Source organism: Sus scrofa, chromosome 4, assembly GCF_054392235.1.
Source record: "Sus scrofa isolate SSC_HxYL_T2T_F1_AM1 chromosome 4, Sscrofa_HxYL_maternal_Yorkshire_Landrace_v2.0, whole genome shotgun sequence".
Classification (NCBI taxonomy): Eukaryota; Metazoa; Chordata; class Mammalia; order Artiodactyla; family Suidae; genus Sus; species Sus scrofa.
Window position 1 is genome coordinate 130272968 of NC_139386.1, and position 22428 is coordinate 130295395.

The following is a 22428-nucleotide window of genomic DNA, read 5'->3' on the forward strand; positions in this document are numbered from 1 at the left end:
GCTCTTGACGCTCCCTCCCCCAAGACTCTGCTAACTGCACCTTCCGCTGGTCCCTGGGTTACAGCTTCGGTCATTGCATCATCATTATTTTTATCAATCTTTCCCCCCACCAGACAATGAACCCCCCAAAGACAAAAACTGTGTATCCTTAGTATACTGCAAGAGTTCAACGCCTGGTTTTGGATTTTGTGGTAGTTCAGCCTGAATATAACAAAAGCTTCAGAGCACAAAGCTCTCAGAACCTTGGAAACAATGAGCAAACTGACGCGTTTTAGTCACTACTTTTACCAATAAATTATTTTCATAAGTGACTGTTAAAGTTATGCAATAATGTATTGATCTCCCCAAATTAGGTTTTTTTTTTTTTTTTACTGTCTCCTTCCCTAACTTGAATCCTAAAATCAGAAGAAATCAACAATTTTTTTTTTTGGTATTTTTGTATTTTTAGGGCCACACCCACGGCACATGGAGGTTCCCAGGCTAGGGGTCTAATCGGAGCTGTAGTTGCAGGCCTACGACAGAGGCACAGCAACTCCGCATTCGAGGTGCATCTACGACCTACACCACAGCTCACAGCAACACCAGATCCTTCACCCACTGACCAAGGCCAGGGATTCAACCCGAGTCCTTGTGGACGCTAGTCAGGTTTGCTAACCACTGAGCCATGACAGGAGCTCCTGATCTCCCCAAATTAATAAAAGCTCAAATTGTCACAACTACTCAATTTATCGCTCCTTCCCACCCCCCTCCACCCATCCCCCACTCTTCCCCAAGTGAATAAACAAAGCATTGCAGCTGGTCAACGAGTGTCACTAGGGAATCTTCCCTGTTTATAATAGATGCTCATGAGTATTTGTCAAATAAAAAAAAGTTAATGTGTTTTAAAAATCATCAATGTGAAAATACAGTGCTTTTTATTTTATAAAAACCACCTGTATCAGTTACAAGTATATTTTTTTATCTGTTACAGGCAACAATACTTGAATCAGACTTACTGAAACATTAAGGAGGGTTATTGGCTCATCTAATAAAACACTAGAGGAAAGACAGGTTGGAGCAAAGGCCCAAGGGTGTCAAGGCCCAGCTTCTTTTCCTCTTATTTCTCTGTCGAATACTGTATTCACCTATCTAAAGCATTTTAGACCACCGACGAAACAGTTCTCACTAAAAATGTATTGAGCATACATTCAACAGAATGAACTAGCAAATTTTTTTCAGGGACAGACATAAGAAAAGATCTTACAGAGGTGGTAAAAACCCAATGGAATTTTAAAGATTGAAGATGAGCTGTTAGGGAAGCAAGGCCTGGCGGGGGTGGCGCCTGCCTCCACGCTCCTTAAGAAGGAACACTTGAGTATGGAGTTACAAACTGGTCAGCAGCGTGCTGAGGGGATGAGAAGTGGCAGATGAGGCTGAAGGGATACAGATGAATAAAAGGTGGGAGTTCCCTGGTGGCACAGTGGGTTAAGGACCTGGTGTTGTCACTGCAGCAGCTCAGGTTGCTGCTGTGGTGCAGGTTCAATCCCTGGCCCTGGAACATCTACATGCTCTGGGGGCAGCTCCCCCCAAAAAGATGAATAAGAGGCAAAGAGCTTAACTCTTTATAGTTGCAGTTAAAGGGAAATGACCAAATAGTTTGAAACATGGGCAATTTCTTTCTTTTTATTTCTTTCCTTTTTTTTTTTTTTCGGTTTTTTTAGGGCCGCACCTGTGGTACATGGAAGTTCCCAGGCCAGGGGTCGACAGCTGCTGGCCTACGCCACAGCCACAGCCGCAGTGGATCTGAGCTGTATCTTCGACCTACACCACAGCTCACGGCAATGCTGGATCCTTAATCCACTAAGTGAAGCCAGGGATTGAACCCACATCCTTGTGGATCTCAGTTGGGTTCGTTACCACAGAGACACAACGGGAGCTCCTCGTTTTTAAAAATATCATGTTAGTTGTATAAAAGAGCTATTGGGGAAAATGAGATGGGGGGGAAACTACTGCACAACACAAATTAATAATGTAGAGGCCTCGATCCAAGAGAGAATCAATGGTGTAAAGAATAAGAGATCAAGTTAAAATATGTTTAGGTAATAAATTGGCAGGAGTTGGTGGCTGGATGTAGACGGTTAGGGGAACGGAATAACCTAGTACCTCTCTCATAGGTGGCTTAGACAACTGGGTGCTAGTACCAGCCTGCGACCTCCATCTACTATGCCAAGCTCCCTGCTAAACTCCAGACGTATGGTCAATTGTCTCCTGGATGCGCCGTGAACATTCACCAGACTCCTCCCTTTCTGGTAACTATCCTCTGGTTTAGCCCCATCTTCTATGCTTCTCTTTCCCTGTGTTGGGTTTCCAAACGTTACCGGTCACCATCAGTTGCAACTGGGACTCCCTTTCATCGTCTCCCTTTTCACTGCCACTATGCATCCCTTGATACATATGATACAGGATATACAGTATTTTAATTTTAATATAAATTTTAACGTATTATGTTTTATTATAAAATCTCCTAGCTGTTTTTATTTTTTTCCCATTTCTTCCCTCAATTCAAGATCCAATTAAGACTCTCTTTAAAAAACACCAGTGACTTCCCACCGCTTCCAGAATACATTCCAAAATCTTCACTGAAGAAAGAAGGCCTCTAGGATCTAGCCTTTTTTTTTGGCTTTTGTCTTTTTAGGGCCGCACCTGAGGCAAATGGAAGTTCCCAGGCTAGGGGTCCAATAGGAGTTACAGCTGCTGGCCTATGCCACAGCCACTGCAACACTGGATCCGAGCCATGTCTGTGACCTACACCACAGCTCAAGGTAACGCCAGATCCCTAACCCACTGAGTGAGGCCAAGGATCAAACCCACCACCTCATGCATGGTTCCTAGTCGGATTCATTTCCACTGTGCCACGACGGGGAACTCCCAGATCTCGTCTTAATTTACCCATTCACCCTCATCTGTTGTCACTTTGTCTGCCACACCCATAAGCCCCTCCCAATTACAGCTACCGAATTGTACCAGATGACTGTGAGGCACACCCGAATGGACAATGGACTGAGCCGAGGTTAACCATCAGCCAATGTGGTAATTAAACAAGCGAACTCTAGCAAAGAGGTTCTATAATAATCAAGAGCCAACTGATGGTACTCTAAAGAGTTAAAAAGAAAATCCAAGGTGAAAAGAAAAAGGAATGGGTCAGGAGAGACGCAGAAAAGAAGGAAAAAAGTTACTGAAGCTCAGTCTGCATAACTATTGTACCTTAGAGAAGACAGACTGACTGGATCCATAGTCTGGTCATGTCACCTTGGACAGGTCACTTGAATGTCCCTGGAGCTAGACTGCCAAGGTTCTTAGTCTAACTCTACCATCTGTCTCTAATGCTCAGTTTCCTCATCTGTTAAATGGGAATAACAAGAGGTACCTCATAGGGGAGACAAAACACTGGATGTCAGACCAGCAGTGTCCAGCTAACAGCAGCACAGCAATAAGTATTAGGTTTGTTTTCTTTTTTTTTTTTTTTTTTTTTGGTCTTTTTGCTATTTCTTTGGGCCGCTTCGGCGGCATATGGAGGTTCCCAGGCTAGGGGTTGAATCGGAGCTGTAGCCACTGGCCTACGCCAGAGCCACAGCAACGCGGGATCCAAGCCGCGTCTGCAACCTACACCACAGCTCACGGCAACGCCGGATCGTTAACCCACTGAGCAAGGGCAGGGACCGAACCCGCAACCTCATGGTTCCTAGTCGGATTCGTTAACCACTGCGCCACGACGGGAACTCCAGCATTAGGTTTTTTAGTTACAATGGTCTTGAGCAAGGTCCATTTCTTAATGAGGTCTTATCAGCCAGCAGCTGTCATACCCCAAGCGCCTCTCCAATTCTACACCAGATGTGCCTTTCTGATCACTGAAACTGTTCCCTATTTCTCACTTTTCCACATATCCTACTGTCTCTGCTCCTTTCTGTTTGCAATGATCCAATACAACCTGCTTTCCCCAAATAAATCGAGCTCTTCCAAACCGCTATGCCCTTGTAAAAGCCACCCCCCTTGTTTAGATACTGTGACTTCTCACTTCCTAATCTCTAATCAATTTTTAAATCAATCCCCAAGAGATCACTCAAGTATCATACCATCCTATAAAGCCTTCCCCAAATAACCCTGACCCCCGTTACTCTGGTTTGACTATTCTCTCTCACTAGAGTGCAAGCACAACACCAAAGTCGTGTCTGACTGATCTTTGATTCGTCCATACTAGGTACATGGTGGGTGCTGGCTACTTCATTAATATTTGTAGAATAGGAGTTGCTGTCGCGGTTCAGCGGTTAACAAACCCGACCAGTATCCCTGAGAACTCGGGTTCCATTTCTGGCCTCGATCAGCGGGTTAAGGATCCGGCGTTGTGGTGAGCTGTGGTGTAGAAGCTGTGGTGTGGGTCGCAAACACCACTCAGATCCCATCCCCACCCCGAGTTGCTGTGGCTGTGGTGTAGGCCAGCGGCTACCGCTCAGATTAGACCCCTAGCCTGGGAACCGCCATATGCCATGGGTGCAACCCTAAAAAGACGAAAACATAACAATAATATTTGTAGACTAAATCAATGATATTGCTGTGGTTGAAGAAGGTTAATTCAGCCTAGAATTTTAAGGTGGCTGGGTGCGCATATGAAATTTTTGTTGTTTAAAAATGAACAAACAAAATACCTTTTGCTTCTAACAAGAACTTGGGCGTTCAGGATCCTATCCCTAATTGCTGCTAGGATGAGGATAAACGGCTCACAGGCTCTACTGTTAACCTCATTTTCTTTATATAAATTAGATGTATTATCTTTCTTAAATTCATAACATTTCAAGGTTCACAATTAGCCAGAAGAATAGAGCCACTGAAAAGGAGCGTCTCATCCTTAGAGACTCATCCTAGAAACAGAACCTCACTTATTTTTTTACGTCAATTCCACAGTGGAGGACACAAAGCAGACTCTCTCATTGACAGATAGGCTCAAAGTAAAAGGAATTTTTTTTTTTTTTTACTTTATAAAGTTCAGTTTACAGCTGCTGGAGCCTTAAGGGTGGGGAACACTAAGCACTTTCTAAAGGTGGAATACTGCATAACCCTTAGTGATGAAGTGTCATTATGTTTACATGAGTTCAGTAGTCCTCAAAGGGTGACCCAGGCCAGCAGCGTCAGCATCCCCTGGGCCCCTGCCAGAAATGCAAACATCTCAGGCCCCATCTCAGACTAGCTGTTATCAGAACTGTCCTCTGGGCCCCAGGAAACCTAAGCCCTCTTCCTGATTCTGATGAACCCTAAAGTTCAAGTGCCAATATTTTGGTGGAAATGGAAACCAGCTAGGGAATATTCCTAAGCTTCATTTTATTCACCACAATTTTGAGTTAAACTTCACAACAACCCTCCATTTGCCCGAGTCCTCATGGGAGCTGGGAGTTGCTGTGGCTGCTGGGGGTGGCGGAGGAGTCTAGGAGAGGGGAAGCCAGGTTGCAATCAGCAAAGATTTCCATGTAGGCACTCCTGCTAAATCGTTCAAAGAGAGCTCAGCAGAGACCTCCAACGTTCCAGGAATTTGTTCATTTTTCACTCATTCTAAGCAGACATTCACTCCCTCTTCTACTTTTACCATGTTTCTTAGTTGTGTTTAACAACTGTGTACGTTTCAAGACCACGAAACCTGAATCCATCTCGACAGGAGCGAAAGTCTTCCAAGACCCAAGCCTGCCCGCGATGGAGTGTTCTGGCAAACGCCGGTGCTGCACAGAGCTAGAGAGGCGTGCCCGCTGTCTTTGTGAATCCGGTGTGTGCTCTCCGAGGTGCCCCGGGTCGGTGACACGGGGCGAGCGAGCCCGCTTTGCGGGGAGGAATCGGGGGAAGGGGAGGGATGGAGAAGCGGCGCGGGAGCCGCAGCTTCTGGGGCGGAGGTGGGCGCCTGCGGCCCCGGAGTTCCCGCCTCCTCCTACCTGAGCAGGTCCTGGCTGAGCTGCTCCGCCACCGCCGCCTTCAGCCGGCGCCGCTCGCAGGGCCCCTTCCTGCCAACTCCGGGGGACCCCGGGGGCACCACGGGGGCCGCGCCACCCTCCCCACAGCGGGCCATGTCCCACCCGGCGCGGCGGCGCCCGCGGGGCCCCGCGCCCGGCCGCCCTTCCCCGCCTCTGGGACGAGGGGGCGTTTCCGACCGGACGCTCGGCTCCAACCCGAACCCGCCCCCTCGCCTCCCGCCAGGGGGTGGCCGGCCCTCCGCAGCCGCCGGCCCGCAGCCCCGGGGAAGCTCGGGGGCCGGCCCGCGCCCACGTGACCCGGCGGCGGTGCGCAGGCGTGCTGGCTCTGTTTACCTCCGCCGCAGGCGCTCCGCCCCCTGCCGCCCGGGGAGCGAGCTGCCCGCTGGGACCCGCCGGGTCGGCTCTGGATCCGGGGCCCTCTGGCTGAGCGCTCATCTCCACTTATGCTTCATTGAGAGCCTAGTTCAGCTCCACCTGTGCAGCCTTCCCACACCTTGTCGTCCTGGGATGCCAGCGCTTTTCTTCCCCAGAGAGACAGGTGCCCTAGACGTGTCACACTCTCTCCTTAACTTGCTTTGGGCAAGAAAAATTGGGATTGTGGGAGTTCCCACTGTGGCTCAGCACCACCTAATCCCACGAGCATCCAGGAGGCCCGGGATTCCATCGCTGGCATCGCTCAGTGGGTTAAGGATCCCGGGTTGCCATGAGCTGCCGCTTAAGTCAAGACACCCCTTGGATCCCGCCCTGTTTGGCTGTGGTGTAGGCCGGGAGCTGCAGCTTGCGTTCCATCCCGGTCCTGGGAACTTCCGTATCCACAGGTGCGAGCCTGAATAAAAGACCAAAAAAAAAAAAAAAAAAAAAAAAAAAAAAAAAAAAAAAAAGAAAAAATTGGGATTGTGAGGAATGGGGAAGAACTTCGTAAAAATCAGCAGAGGTCACAACACTCCTAAGTCCCCTGCAAAGGGTGTATACAGCATCTAAAAGATTCCTTCTCCTTCTAATCCAGGAACTGGTCCTGAACTTTAGCTGAGAAGTGTCAATGATACTCCAGAGCTTGCATATAAAGCTATAAAATTTATGAGGAGGAAGAAAGGAAGTTGGATTGTACGGGCAGAGCCTTCAATTGAGCAGGAAAGTGGGTGGATTGATGAGCCATAGAATTTCGAATATGTTAACATGAAGAAAAGAGATGGAGAAAAATCACTTTAAAAGTCTTTTGGTATTTTTGTATTTGATGACTTCTTCCAAAGGAAGAAGGCTCGGTTACTCGGCTTCATTCAGAAGCTCTGCACAAGGAAACAAACACGTGCTAATTGCTTGGAAAATATGTGGATCTTGTACCCTAAGATTGGCCAAGAGTAGCCATTTCTCCAAATAATGACCTCAATTTCTCAGACACCTTAATTCTAAAAAATATGATGGATAACTGATTCTTAATTAATCCTGTAGAATAGAGGAATGTCAGAAATAACACGAGTTAATATTTATTGAGAGTTTTTTTAGGCGAGAAAACTGATCTACCTGCTTTCTAAGTATTAACTCAATCCTCATAACCACCATTTAGGTAGGTTCTACTATGGGCCCAATTACAGATGAGGAAGTTGAGGCATGAGGGGGTAAGTAATCTGGTCAAGGTCCCCCGGCCAGTAGGTGATGGTCTCGGTATTAAAACCCAGGCAGTTCAGCACCAGATTCTTTCCCTTCAAGGTCCTGTAAGATTTCTACCATGCCCCTTCAGCAGCTGGTGAAGAAGCAATTAGGCTCCTCTTCTGGTTGGGAATGGATGACAGATGGTTTCTGGCCCGTGTGAATTTAATTCTCTTAAACTGCCTTAAGTGGTATAGACATCTAGGTGAAGTAATTAAGGAAAAAATACTGTCTTAAAAAACAAGGAGTTCCCGTCGTGGCGCAGTGGTTAACGAATCCGACTAGGAACCATGAGGTCAGTCCCTGCCCTTGCTCAGTGGGTTAAGGATCCGGCGTTGCCATTTGCTGTGGTGTAGGTTGCAGACGCAGCTCGGATCCCGCGTTGCTGTGGCTCTGGCGTAGGCCGGTGGCTACAGCTCCGACTGGACCCCTAGCCTGGGAACCTCCATATACCGCGGGAGCGGCCCAAGAAATAGCAACAACAACAACAACAAAAGACAAAAAAAAAAAAAAAAACCAAGAAAAATAATGTTAATGGTCCTTATCGTTCCACCATTAGAGTTTTGTGGGTTTTTTGGTTGTTTTTTTTTTTTTTTTTGTCTTTTTGCTATTTCTTGGGCCGCTCCCGCAGCATATGGAGGTTCCCAGGCTAGGGGTTGAATCGGAGCTGTAGCCACCGGCCTACGCCAGAGCCACAGCAACGCGGGATCCGAGCCGCGTCTGCAACCTACACCACAGCTCACGGCAACGCCAGATCGTTAACCCACTGAGCAAGGGCAGGGACCGAACCCGCAACCTCATGGTTCCTAGTCGGATTCGTTAACCACTGCGCCACAACGGGAACTCCTCTTCACTTTAAGATAACGAAAGCTAGAAAGTCCTGAGGAACTAGCAACAGGAGCTCTGAAGATAAACATTGTTAAACTCATCATTTTGTTGTAGGTTGGCCTTAATTGTGATCCTCGTGTGTGAAAAAGAAGTTTAGGTAACACTGTCTTGGAAGGCAGAGAACTCTTCTAAGCACTACAGTTTCATGGCAAAGGTGATTTTCTTGAATGTATTTTTTTCTTTCTTTAAAAAAGTTTTCAGAGTTCCCATTGCAGCTCAGTGGAAACAAACCCAACTAGAATCCATGAGGATGTGTGTTCAATCCCAGGCCTCACTCCGTGGGTTAAGGATCTGGCGTTGCCTCGAGCTGTGGTGTAGGTCACAGATGTGGCTCAGAAGCCAAGCTGTTGTGGCTGTGGTGTAGGTCGGCAGCTACAGCTCCAATTCGACCCCTAGCCTGGGAACTTCCATATGCTGTGAGTGTGGCCCTAAATTGATAAATACAGTAAAAATGTTTTCGTCAGAGTTCTTTTGTGGCACAGTGAGTTGAGGTTTCAGCGTTGTCACTGCAGCAGCTTGAGTTGCTGCTGTGGCTCCGGTTCGATCCCTGGCCCAGGCACTGCCACATGCCACAGGGGTAGCCAATACAATACAATAAAATAAAAATGTTTTCATATGAAACGTTTCAAACATGCAAAGATGTAAAGAGATGTGCAATGAACCCTAATATACCCATTACCAAAATGCGACAATTATCAAGATTTGGGCATATATGCCACATCAAGTTTCCTTTCCTTTCCTTCCTCTTCACTCTTTCTTCCTTTCCTTCGAAAAAAATTTAAAGCCCCAGACATCATTTCATTTGACTCCTACGTACCTCAGTCCACATGGCTAAAAAAATCTGTACATTTTCTTACCTGACATATTCCTTATAAATTGACAGTGATTGTTTACCATGTATCCTATTGTAAAACATGGTTCTTAGATCTCCTGAGTCTCTTCTGATCTAGAGCGGTTCCCTCTCCTGTATCTTCCCTCATGACACTGACATTGGAGCAGAAGCCTGACAGATTTCACCTACAGAGTATGTGCCACCTTCTAATTTTCCCCTGGGAGCATCCCTGACCACGTTCCTCTATCCCTTAGACTTGCGGTAAATGGAAGTTGTTTTTATTTTTTTAATTTTTACTTATTTATTTATTTATTTATGTCTTTTTGCCTTTTCTACGGCCACTTCCCATGGCATATGGAGGTTCCCAGGCTAGGGGTCTAATCAGAGCTGTAGCCGCCAGTCTACGCCAGAGCCACAGCAACTCGGGATCCGAGCCGCGTCTGTGACCTACACCACAGCTCATGGCAACGCCAGATCCTTAACCCACTGAGCAAGGGCAGGGATCAAACCTGCAACCTCATGGTTTCCAGTCGGATTCATTAAGCACTGAGCCACGACGGGCACTCCTAAAGTTGTTTTTAGAGGCTTGATTAGATTCAGGTTCAATTTATTTTAGCAAAAAATATTTTATAAGTGGTCTCAGTTTTCTATTGCTGCTGAACAAATTATCACAAAATTAGTGGCTTGAGCACAATACAAATTTTTTACTTCAATTCTATCAGTTAGAAGTCCCACATGGGTCTCACTGGGCTAAAATCCAGGTTTGGGCTGGACTGCATCCCCTTCTGAAGGCTCTAGGGTAGACGTTCCTGGCTTTTCCCACCTTCTCAAGACGACCCACATTCCTCAGCTCTTGGCTCCAGTTCTCCACCTTCAAAACTAGCAGGTTGGAGTCCTCCTTGCCTTGCATCATTTTGAACGCTCCTTCTCCCTCCTTCTTCCCTGTTTTAAGGACTGTTGTGATTACCAGGGACCAAGAGGATAATCCAGGATAATCTCCTTGTTTTAAGGTCAGCTAATTATCAGCTTGAATTCCATCTGCATCCTTCATTCCCCTTTGCCAGGTAACCTCACATGTTCACAGATCCTGGAGTTCGGACATGGACGTCTTATGGGGGAGCAGCCGTTATTCTGCCTTCCACAAGCAGTAATTCATTTTGAATCATAATCAGAAGGTGCATAATGTTTGCTTATCCCAGTTTAATGTTGCTAAAATGTATCATTATTTTCCATCTAATGGTTGTATCCATTGATGATTCTTTTTTAATGATTCTTTATAATCAGTTAGCTAGGGATTGCAGAGTGATATAATTCTATCATCTTTCTACGTTTATTTACACGAAATCTGTAAAGAATTTTCCCTCATCAATTAGAAATACTGGATATCCAGAAATACACTTCACACTGCAAAAGCAGGGTAACTGCCTCATTCTCTTATTTAAATTATCCTTTTTTGTTTGTTTGTTTGTCTTTTTAGGGCTGAACCCGTGGCATATGGAAGTTCCCAGGCTGGGGGTCAAATCAGAGCTACAGCTGCCGGCCTACACCACAGCAATGTGGGATCCAAGCCACACCTTCCACCTGCACCACAGCCAAAGCAACGCCAGACCTCAACCCACTGAGCAAGGCCAGGGATCGAACCCTCATCCTCCTGGATGCTAGTCAGGTTTGTTAACTGCTGAGCCATGATGGGAACTCCATAAATTATGCTTTTTCAAAGGCCCACCCACAGTATAGAAGGTAATGTGCTTTACTCGGGGTCTACTCATTTAAATATTAATCCCATTAAAAAAAAAAACCTCCACATCTAGAATAGTGATTGACCAAGTATTTGGGTACCACGGCCTAGCCAAGCTGACATATATTTAGGAAACACTCTTCTCTTCTTGTGTGTCTCTCCATCACTGTCACACTACTACCATGTTCGCAATGCTTCTCATCAGCTGTGGTGTAGGTTGCAGGTACAGCTCGGACCCTGCATTGCTGTGGCTGTGGTGCAGGCCAGCAGCTGTAGCTCCAATTTAACCCCTAGCCTGGGAACTTCCATATGCCATGGGTGTGGCCCTAAAACACAAACAAAAAAACCAAGAAATAAGTCCAAAGTCCAGAGAATATCTGAGTAATAGCACCGTTCTTTGAATAAAGGTCTACCTTGGTAGCAATTTTGATGTGAAAATCTCTTATTTAAATGAATAATTTCCAGTAAATTTAAAAAAATCATTATATTGGAATCACATGTGTATGCATTGTTCTCACAGAACTGCCAAGCTGGGCAGATGCTATAAACTGAATATTTGTGTTCTCCCCAGATTCACCTGTGGTGACCTAGTCTCCAAGGTGATAGTATTTGGAGGAGGGCTTTTGGGGGATGATCAGGTCTCAAGGGTGGAGCCCTCACGAAAGGGATTAGTGCCCTCATAAAAGAGACCCCAGAATGCTCCCTGGTCCCTTCGGCCAGATAAGCACAGTGAGAAGACATCTGTCTATGAATCAGGAAGCAGGCTCTCACCAGACGCCGAATCTGCCAGTGCACCAGCATAAGACCTCACAGCCTCCAGAACCATGACAAATAAATTTTGGTTGATTACGCCACTTAGTATATGATACCTTTGCTATAGCAGCCCGAACAGACGGAAACAGTGGGGATTATGATATATCACTTATCTATCTCATTTTCTCAGGTCAGAACTGCATGGAAATTATTTCAAAATGACATTTGATTTTTTCTTTCCCTTTCCTAAAGCTTTCCCCATCTGCTCACCTTCCTCCCCTCTCATCTCTTCTTCCCCTTTACTCGTGCAAAATGCCAGGAAACTAACTAATCGTGTTTAAGCGCTAAGGGCCCACTCGCACAAAGCCCCTCGAAAAGCTTTAGTAGGGGCCCGAAGAATGTGTCCACTTGAGTATGTTTTTTGCAAGGTTCGCAAGAGTCAGAGACTTTGACCAGAAGTGATCAAGACTCTCCTTCCCCATGGTCACATGTCCCCTCATATCTGGTGGCATTGAATGGCTATGGGCATCTGGAGGATTCAGCCACGATGAAACTGAGTTGGGGGTTGAGTAGTTTGGGTTAGCAAGGCACATTTACTGGTTCGAAATCACTTCCACATCTGGATAAGTTGTTGCTCCCTGTCCTGGTGTAGGACTGGCTTCTAGGAGTACGTCACCGATTCATCCCACAAGGTGACACGAGGGGAGAGGGCTCAACGTCACATCACGATGTGAACATGTTTTAGGGCAAAGGGTGCTGGAAGCACGGGGATAGTGAAGGAGGGACACGACTGTAAGCAGAAGCTTCCGTTCCCACGGCCCCCAGGCAGAACTAAAGGAATGGTCTCCGTCATACAGAACATGCAACTGTAAATACAAATTTTCCCCCTTTGGTGAGCATCATACATAACAGAATTTATCGGCTAAGCCATCTATAACTGTTTCAACGGTATTTCTAACACTACATCTTCCTGATGTTTATTTTTATTTTGTCTTATAAAGTCAGAACATTTAGGCTACTTTGAGAAAAAGCAAAGACGCATTTATGCAGCAGATCCTTTTCAGAGAGAAAAATAGTGATAAAGTATTTATTGCCAATAGAGTTTTTTTTGTTTTTTTTTGCTTTTTTTGTTTTTTTTTTTTTTTTTTTTGTCACATCCATGGCATGCAGAAATTCCTGGGCCAGGGATCGAAACTGCCCCCCACAGCACCAACCCAAACCACAGCTGTGATAATGCCAGGTCCTTAACCTGCTGAGCCACCAGGGAGCTCCCCCATAGAGCTCTTAATGAGACATTTTCTCTGCAAAAATGAGGGAGAGGTGATGGGCTATCACGTTTCTCTGGCCTGACTTTAGCAAAATAAGGCACTTTATTTCACTTATTTACTTTCTCACTTGAAGCAGAATAAAGGCACTCATGCTAGGTGAACAAGATTATATGTAGACCTCAAATTTGTCTATCTCTAGGTCACGTTGAAATAAACATACTTTCTTGGGAAGAAAATCAGAATAAAATCTCACTGAAGTATGTATTCCTTAAGCACGTTTTAAATACATTAAGTGCCCAGGCCACGTAGAGTCAAAACTGTTATCCTAGTTTCCTCAGGATCATTTTTTATTTCAATCCCAGCTTTGACCTGGAAGTTGCTCTCCCCATGTTCAGGGCTGATTTTAACATCCTGAGTACAGCCATCAAGCAGCGACTTCCTCTGGTAATGAATATACATAGGCTGCCTGGAGGTCTAAGTACGAACTAAACAACTTGGCATATTCGGGGTGCTTCAGGGCAAAGTTCTTAAAGGTCACGTAAGAAACGTACTCTGAGTTCTGCCCAGCCATCTCCCGAAAGAGCTGAGAAACATCAAGGTCGGGCACTCCGAAAGCTGCGCGAAGTAGAGCCGCCAGCTCCTGTTCCGTGATGAACCCGTCATCATCAAGATCGAAGAGCCTAAAGGACATCTGCAGAATCCTTTCAGTGCGGGCGGGATTGCACAGCACACTCAGCCCGATCACATACTCTCTGAAGTCTATGCTGCCGTCGTTATTCCTGTCAAAGAGGGCAAAAAGTTGTCTCAAGGGCTCCGAAACTGGGAGTTTCAGATAATCTGCAAACTCTTTAATGCCTATCTTCCCTCCTCTTGAGGCAGCCGCCATCGCAGCATATTCATCCAGATGCTGATGAATATGATCCCAATCTAACTTCAGCTTCTGGCTAATTTTTGTAAATTCCACCAAACCGGCTTCCATGGGGAGTCGAAGGTTACCTGCGGAAACCATCAGCCTGCAGTCCTCATACGTGTGATCCGTCACGGGCACCCCAAGCGCATTGGCCATGATGACCCTCACCGAATTGGCAAAAAGGACGGGGTCTCTTCTTTCTCGGTCACTGGGGATGTACACAGGCATAAACTCAACCTCCACCCTGGTGAAGAGCTGACTCAGGGTCAACACACAGGCCTGGAAGCCGGTAAACCCCTGCCAGGTCCAGGTCACTGTGTCCAGCGTGTTCGGATACCTGAGCAGAACCGGCTGCACAGGAACGCCGGGCGAGAAGGCGCCCAGTTTGAAAGTGACCAGACAGGTGCGGTTGGTACACACGCCTTCGGGGAAAATTAGGATCTGTGGCCACTTCCCATCAGAGGTCACTCGCTTCAGGATTTCCTCCCGGGTGAGCCTCCTGGACTCGGGGTCGTCTCGGCTCACCAGCACCGGCTGCATTAACAGTAAGAACTTCCCGGCCACGGGGATGCGCGCGTTCTGACTCGCAGAGACCACCGAAGGCAAGCCCGCCACGACGCACACGATCGCGTCGAAGAAACTGGAGTGCGGCGCGGCCACGAGGATGCGCGCCTCCTGCCGGGGGGCCTTCTCCCCTTTCACTGTAACCCGGAACCCGGCTACAAAAAACAGCGCCTTCAGCAAGAGCTTGAGGATGAGTCGCGCCAGTCTCCTTCCGCAGCTCCTGGCGGGCGTGTTGGCTCCAGCTCGGCGGCCGAGGGTGGGAAGCAGAGCCAGGGGCCAGAGGAAGATGAAGAGGAGCGCCATGCAGGACACCCGCAAGGGCACCAGGACACTCCCCAGGAGGATGATGGTGGCCCAGCGCCCCGCGCTGATGTGCGTCTGCTGCAGGAAGGGGTTGGCCACTGCCGGCGGGTACAAGGACCTACGCCTTTCCTCGCTGAGGCTGGCGCCCAACGCCCAAGACTCGCCTTTGGAGGCGGGCTGTGCCATAAGGTCAGGTTTTCAGTAGTCCCGGGCTGCACCCCTTCCCCATAATGAAGGGCTCTTTCCGTTCACACATGTCGAGAGGCAATTGTGGGTGACTACGAAATGATGTATTACCTTTAGAATCAGAAAAATCTAAAGTGGTAAATGAAGTCACAGGAGAGTGACAATCTCTTTTGCTTTTTGTAACTAGCCTCCTTTTGACGTATGTAAGCTTAATAAATGACTTTCATGTAACAGTTTCTGACATAAGCAAATATTAAATAGATGGATATTTATGACTCACAACTTCTTAATGCAAATGCCATTACCAGTCAGGTTTACTGTAGGTGAGATGCTTTGGCAGCTGCTAAGTCCAATTCATTTGCTCTCCCTCCAGACTGATTTCCACGGAGAGAGTACTATCTCTTTATGTTAAGAGGTTTACTGATGGCACCGGGAGCCTTTCTAGCTGTTCCAAGTCCTCTTCTACATCCACTGAAAATTAGAATACATCCGTTATTGTGGGTCAGGATTAGCCATGGCATGTTCGACTCATATTCCCCCCCCCCCTTTTTTTTTGGCCATACCCTCAGCATGTGGAAGTTCCTGGGCCAGGGATCGAACCCAAAACACAGCAGCGACACAAGCCACAACAGTGACAACGTTGGCTCCTTAACCCATGTGCCACAAGGGAACTCCTTGTATTAGTCTACATGAACTGGTCAGTATTCCAAACTAACATAAGGAACAACAGCAGCAAACCTTCAAGCCGCCTTTGTCAGAAACAAGTTTTCATTAAAATAAGTCAGGATTACTTTATTGGGTCACCACGCCCGGTCAGTAAAGTCCTCTTCCTTCCTTCAGCACTGCCCTGGGACATGACCAAGAGAGATGCGTAATCAAGTTGGTGTGAACCTGGTAGCCCTTGCAACCCTGATACCCCTATATCGAATATGCCCGTCCTTGCTGATTGCTAATTTAAATTCTTTCTCCCAGAATTCAAAGTCAAATGGCAGGTGTTTGAGAGATGTTTCTATTTATTGGAACGCACCAAGTTGCCCAGAAAACAGGAGGAGCCGTGTGGATACCAAAGCCTGTTACACAGAAAGTGATCTAAGCGGAAAGATTATGGACTTCACCACCAGATGAATCTAGGTCAGATCCTGCTTCCAACCCTTCTGCTGTGGGCACTAGCCAACCTCATTTTCACCTCCATAAAGGGTCACATCACATCCCTACCTGGAGATGTTGTTATGAGGCACGAGTAAAATGTATATAGAAAACTGAGCTTTTATTGGTAAATGCACGTTGCTAGGATATAACGATGAGCATTCTTAGGGACATTCCACCTTCTTTGGTCACCATCGGAACTATGCTTAGTGGGGGACGCCTTCCTTTCATCAGCTGAGTGTTCTTTGGGCACTCTCTCTAAGGAGCCGTGACTTGGCACTGTACCTGGTGATCCTCCATGCCAAAGGAGAGAGACCAAGGGCATGAGGCGTAGTCGCCTGAGCTGGTCTCATTCCCTATTCTGTCGTTCGTTCCACTCTTCTTTGTAAGGTCCGTTATTACTTTGGAACCATTGTTTAACTTAACTGTGTTGTGTCCGCTTCTTAAGGAAATGATCAGTCCTACCATGTCATCTTTCAGATTTCCCCTGCAATGCCCAGCAGTGTAGCAGATACATTATTTATTCATTAAGCAAATATTTTGAGTTCCTGCAGTGAGTCACACTCTTATTCTAGATGCTGGATATATGTCAGTTCCTAAGACAAAAATCTCTGCCCTGTGGAGCTTAGGTTCTAGTGCACAGAGGAAGTATAGTATTCAATCCTTGTTGCATTAAATGGGTCAAAAGAACATTCTGATCCTTCTTCTGGATCTCTCACCAATTTGGTTGGGGAGTTTTGGCAAGTTATTTAACAGATGTGCTTCCCTACAATGTTTAATGTATGTATATATAAGAATCTTCATGTCATCTCTAGTAACTCTTCCCTGTGTAGGTAGTATTTATGGCTATTTTAAGAATGCACATTCATCTTGTCATATTTGCCTTCAAACTAATACCGTAAATCCAAGAAACTGGATAATAGACTTTTTTAATGGTTAAAAAAAATAGTAAAAAGAACTTTTGAACTACAAAATGAAAATTTATACCATTGCAGGTCTGCCTTTTAATATGGCATAGCTAATCTTTAACATACATTTGTAAAAGGCACCATATGTTAACAGGGTAAAGAACGCCAGACACCACAACTGAGCCACTTTCCCCAGCTTCCTCTTTGTGTATCAAGCAGTGTATCCATTTTAAGGCAGGTGCTCTTCTGTGCAGAGTCCAACAGAAGATCCACATTCTGTACAAGTTCCCACATTCTCGGGTTTTTTTCAGTGCCATTTGTCAGGATATTTGTTGATGATAAAGCCTTTGAAAACAATCTTTTCCTAATGAAGCTTAAAGAAGTCGATAAACAAATTTTTAAAATCCTTTAGAGATTTCCTTCCAGACCCTTCATTGAAAAGGTCAATCTTTTTTCCTTGTTTCTTCTTTTAAAAATGTCCATATCAATTTGTTCACTATGTCAGGTTGTTCTTGCTGGAGCCAGTGACTGGCTTCTGACAAAATAGTTAGCCTGAAATAGTTTTGAACATAAATCTTGGTGACTTCAGCCATCTCAGCCTCCATAAATGCGTCCTTCTCTCCCCACAGTAGTAGTGTTGGCGTGATCACCATGGGATGTTTGAGAGGCAGGTAGCTATAAAAACAAAACAAGTGGGCTTGAGATTCATTGTATAAGTTAAAATAACGTCTTCCCCAAAGGTTTATTTAGGCTACACATTTTTAAAGAGGGCAATGTCACCACCAAAGGGGGGAAATTGGTTCCTGGTAGAGTGGAAAAAAAAAATCTTACTCTTTTTATATGTAAACCATGAATATGCATATATACAGTAGATAAACAGATATTAAAATTTCATAGGGTAGGTGCCATTAGGGAAAAAATGTCTAAAAAGGCTCCTTAGAGAGGTGATGATGAAAAAATGGTCACAAAATACTGTATTAGGCAATCAATCTGTATAAAAATAAAACACTTAAAGGGCTATTTAAGAGAAGGTCTGATAGAAGGGTTTTTGGTTTTGTTTTGTATTTTCTAGGGCCACACCTGCAGCATATGGAGGTTCCAAGGCTAGGGGTCTAATTGGAGCTGTTGCTGCCAGCCTAAGCCAGAGCCACAGCAATGCCACATCCTTAACCCACTGAGCGAGGCCAGGGATCGAACCCAAAACCTTATGGTTCCTTTCCGCTGCGCCACGACAGGAACTCCCCAATAGAAGTTTTAATTGATAAAATATTTCTGATTTTAAAAGCCTTAGTAAAGGAGTTTGCGTTGTGGCGCAGCGGAACTGAATCTGACTAGGAACCATGAGGTTGCAGGCTCGATCCCTGGCCTCATTTGGTGGGTTAAGGATCTGGCATTGCCGTGAGCTGTGTGGGTGGCAGATATGGCTTGGATCCAGTGTTGCTGTGGCTGTGGTATAGGTTGGCAGCTGCAGCTTTCATTTGACCCCTAGCCTGGGAACCTCCATATGCCTCTGGTGCAGCCCTAAAAAGCAAAAAAAAAAAAAAAAAAAGTATTAATAAATATAGAAATGATATGCAAAATCTAAGAAACTAACAAGTAGTGATAATTACCACTCTATATTATTAATCACTTAACCTATCAAAATGTATTTTACCATACCTATCAATCTGAAGTTACTATGTTATGCCTCCACTCTGAGTTATCAGATGATTTAAGTATGAAGGTAGCAATTTCCAGTGTTCTATATTCCATCATTACTTTGTTTATGAAAATATTTCATTCCTTTGATTAAAAATACAATGGAGAAAACAGTAACACCCAATACCCACCACTCAGCTCAAGACATAAAACCCTATAAATGTAATTGCATCTTTCTGCTGGTCTTTCCTTGATGCCATGACTTTTCCTCGCCTCGCCCTTGGATCTCCAAGTGTGGTTGCTAGACTAGCAGGATCATCATTGCCTGTGAACCTGGCAGAAATGCCGGTTCTTAGGGGTTCAGTCTGTGGCTCAGCAGTTAACAAATGCAACTAGGATCCATGAAGATGCGTGTTCGATCCCTGGCCCCGCTCAGTGGGTTAAGGATCCAGCTTGCCATAAGCTGTGGTGTAGGCTGCACACAGGGTTTGGATCCTGTGCTGCTGTGTGGTTGTGGTGGAGGCCAGCAGCTATAGCTCCGATTAGACCCTTAGCCTGGGAACTTCCATATGCCACCGGTGTGGCCCTAAAAGGACAAAAAAAAAAAAAAGAAAGAAAAAAGAAAAGAAAAGAAAGAAATGCCAATTCTTGGGCTCCATCCCAGGCTGACTGAACCAGAAACTCTAGGGGTGGGGCCAGCCAATCTGTTTTAATAAGCCCCCTAGGTGATTCTGATACAAGCTAGAGTGGAGAGCTGCTGTCTTAGGAGTGATGGCTAGGTTGAACTGGGTTCTTACCATCCCCATGAACATCCTAAGGCTTTTTTCATTCGTGTTAGGATACCTCATGGATCCTAGTTGGGTTCATTACCACCGAGCCACAGTGGGAACTCCCAATGCATTCTATTTCTATTATTTTATTAGAAAAAAAATTATTGCATATATATTATATATGAGTGATTTCTAACTGTATCTACTTATCTATCATTTCTCTATCTATATGATTTCTAATACTATCAATCTTTGTCAAATATAACCTGTCCTTTGTATTTTCACTTCTTTATATCTCTAAGCTTTATTCTAGGTAATGTTTTTCAGATCTGTCTTCCAATTCCTAACTCTCTTCAGCTTATCTGACCTGCTCTTTAACATACTTGTGAACTTTTTTTAAAATTTTGTTTAAATTTTGGCTGCGCTCACGGCAAGTGGAAATTCCCGGGCCAGGGATTGAACTCACGCCACAGCAGCAACCCAAGCTGCTCCAGGTGACATCACTGGATCTTTAACCTGCTATGCCACAAGAGAACTCCTTACTTATGGAGTTTTATTTTTTTATTATTTTTCTTAATTTTTTTGTCTTTTTGCCTTTTCTAGGGCCACACCCGCAGCATGTGGAGGTTCCCAGGCCAAGGGTCGAATCGGAGCTGTAGCTGCCAGCCTACGCCGGAGTCACAGCCACTTGGGATCCGAGCCACATCTGCAACCTACACCACAGTTCTCGGCAACACCAGATCCTTAACCCACCGAGCAAGGCCAGGGATCGAACCCGCAACCTCATGGTTCTAGTCGGATTCGTTAACCACTGCGCCACGACGGGAACTCCAACTTATGGGCTTTTAGATTTCAGCAACATACTTTCCATTTCTAGTTCTTTTGGTTCTTTTCCAGCTCTTCCCAGTCTAGATATTTTCTTATTCTTTTCTCATATTTTTTTATTTGTTCATATATTTAATAATTTAAACTTACTTTATAGTTTCGGTTAGTTCTATTATCTGAAATTTGTAGGCGTTCTGCTGCAATTGTACTCTGACTCATTAGTGGTGGGTTGTTAATTTTTTTGTCATTTGGATTATCAACTCATCTTCAGTGGACTTTCTCTGTGGAAACACTGTGGGTCTGAGTTGAGAAGTATCCTCCAGAGAGATTCTGTCTTTGCTTCTGCCAGGCTTCTTAGAAAGTGTTACCACTAAGACGATGTGAAAATAGCATTTTCCCCCTCGGAATGCCAGTGTTATGGAGGTAGCAGACATTCAAGCCCCTAAACCAGGCTATGGCTACTAATTCTCAAGGGAAATGTTTTTCTCCTACGGAGCATCCAAATCCAGACAGACACATCTCAGCTTAATCTTTCACGCTATGTTTTCTCCCGGACAAAATCTTCGGAGACAAATGCTTGGTTGTCTCTGTCAGTGACTCCAAGATTTTACAGACCGTCATCTCAGATTCTCTCCTCTGTTCCACAGCCTCGTGGTCACCTGCCTTTTCGTTTTGGTTTGGTTTTGGTTTTGGGTTTTGTTTTTTGCCTTTTAGGGCTGCACCCACGGCATGTGGAGGTTCCCAGGCTGGGGGTCCAATCGGAGCTGTAGCGGCCACAGCCACAGTCACAGCAACGCCGGATCCGAGCCGCATCTCTGACCTACACCACAGCTCACGGCAAGGCCGGATCCTTAACCCACTGAGCGAGGCCAGGGATGGAAGCTACAATCTCATGGTTCCTAGTTGGATTCGTATCCGCCGCGCCACGATGGGAACTCCTCAACTGCGTACTGGAATATCTAAGGCGTGACTTTCAACTCAACTCGTCTAAGATCAACGCAATTCATGACCTCCCCTCCAAACAAGCTCTAGTATTTCCTGTCTCAGTGAACGGCAGGACCATCCATACGGTTGTTTAGGCCGGGGATTGGGGAGCTATCTTTGACATCTCTCTTCTCATCCAACCCATCACCAACCCCTGTCAACACACCTCTTAAAGAGCTCTTAAATCTGCTCACTCTCCCCATCTCTACTGCCTTCCGGTTTCTTCAAGCTACTGTCGTCTTTAGCCTTGACGGCTGCAGTTTCCCAGAGTGGCTTCTCCGGGACACCCTCCATACTGAGTGAATCCATCCCAGGACAAACTGGGTCATTTTTCTGCTTCATTGGCTTCACATTTGTAGCTTTTAAGTCTTTGATGTGGTCTCCTGGGCTCTGCCCAACCAGTCACTGCCTGCCTCTCGGACCCATTCTCATGCCATCCTCACCTGTGCTCCGCCACGTTGGCCTTGATTGTGTCGCTTCAAACCACATCCCTCCATGTCCCCACACAGCTTTGGAAGACGAAGTTTCCTTTTCCTGGAACGCCAGTCTCCCTGCCCCCACCTTTATCTAGTCAATACCAAACTCATCCTTAACTTTTTGGTCAAATATCCTTTCTTCCATTCTCATCCTTTTCTTTCAAGATCTTCAGATTAGTTGATAACCATGTATTCCTTACTGCGGTTATTTGCCTGCATGCGCTGTCCCCACACAGCTACAAGTTTTGTGACATTAGGGACCTTGTCTGGTTTTGCTCATTACTGTATTCCGCGTGCGAACATAGCTCAGAACATAGAAAGTGCTCAATAAGTATTTCTTAAATGAATAAACGACCATTAAAATATAACTGAAAATATACATCTCTTCAAAATAATCCAAAGGGACAGAAGAAATAGAGTTATGGCTAAAACAAGTAACAACCACACGGGGGATCCATTATATTCGTCTCTCTGCTTTCCCGTATGTTTGAAATTGTCCATAAAAACGATTATGCAACTTCCAAAATCAAAATAGTTTGAGTCTTTGGATAAGTGGTGGACTTCAACTTAAAATACTGGCTCTGTACGGAATGCCTATTTTG

General features: G+C 45.6%; 3 protein-coding genes across 13 annotated transcripts in view; all 3 read right to left on the minus strand.

Annotated features, from left to right (window-relative positions):
- BTBD8 (BTB domain containing 8) overlaps positions 1-6284 on the minus strand; it is a 91224-nt gene extending 84940 nt beyond the window's left edge. For 2 of the 3 annotated variants that reach the window (XM_021090239.2, XM_021090238.2), the window contains exon 1: positions 5952-6284. In XM_021090239.2, the coding sequence (XP_020945898.2) occupies positions 5952-6085 (134 nt within the window). In that variant the 5' untranslated portion in view covers positions 6086-6284. The remainder of the gene's footprint in view (positions 1-5951) is intronic. The other variant, XM_085024004.1, reaches the window with a different exon arrangement.
- A 6640-nt stretch (positions 6285-12924) lies between these two features.
- LPCAT2B (lysophosphatidylcholine acyltransferase 2b) lies at positions 12925-16360 on the minus strand. 8 transcript variants are annotated; one of them, XM_085021300.1, is made up of 4 exons: positions 16295-16351; positions 15643-15926; positions 14113-15550; positions 12925-13895 (listed from the first exon to the last, which is right to left on the minus strand). In XM_085021300.1, exons 3-4 carry the CDS (start codon positions 15077-15079, stop codon positions 13876-13878), a joined length of 987 nt encoding a protein of 328 aa, XP_084877426.1. In that variant the 5' UTR covers positions 15080-15550; positions 15643-15926; positions 16295-16351; the 3' UTR covers positions 12925-13875. The 8 variants fall into 8 exon arrangements, with proteins under 8 accessions (XP_084877426.1, XP_084877425.1, XP_084877427.1 ...); XM_085021299.1 differs by having other exon boundaries at positions 16107-16348; XM_085021301.1 differs by having other exon boundaries at positions 15871-15926; positions 16295-16332.
- Positions 16361-17200: 840 nt separating this feature from the next.
- EPHX4 (epoxide hydrolase 4) overlaps positions 17201-22428 on the minus strand; it is a 31264-nt gene continuing 26036 nt past the window's right edge. For both annotated transcript variants that reach the window (XM_021090246.2, XM_085021302.1), the window contains one exon: positions 17201-17808. In XM_021090246.2, the coding sequence (XP_020945905.1) occupies positions 17577-17808 (232 nt within the window). In that variant the 3' untranslated portion in view covers positions 17201-17576. The remainder of the gene's footprint in view (positions 17809-22428) is intronic.

Bases quoted from the DNA above. Each gene is read 5' to 3' on its own strand.
- LPCAT2B (XM_085021293.1), bottom strand. From the start codon at position 15,079: ATGGCACAGCCCGCCTCCAAAGGCGAGTCTTGGGCGTTGGGCGCCAGC.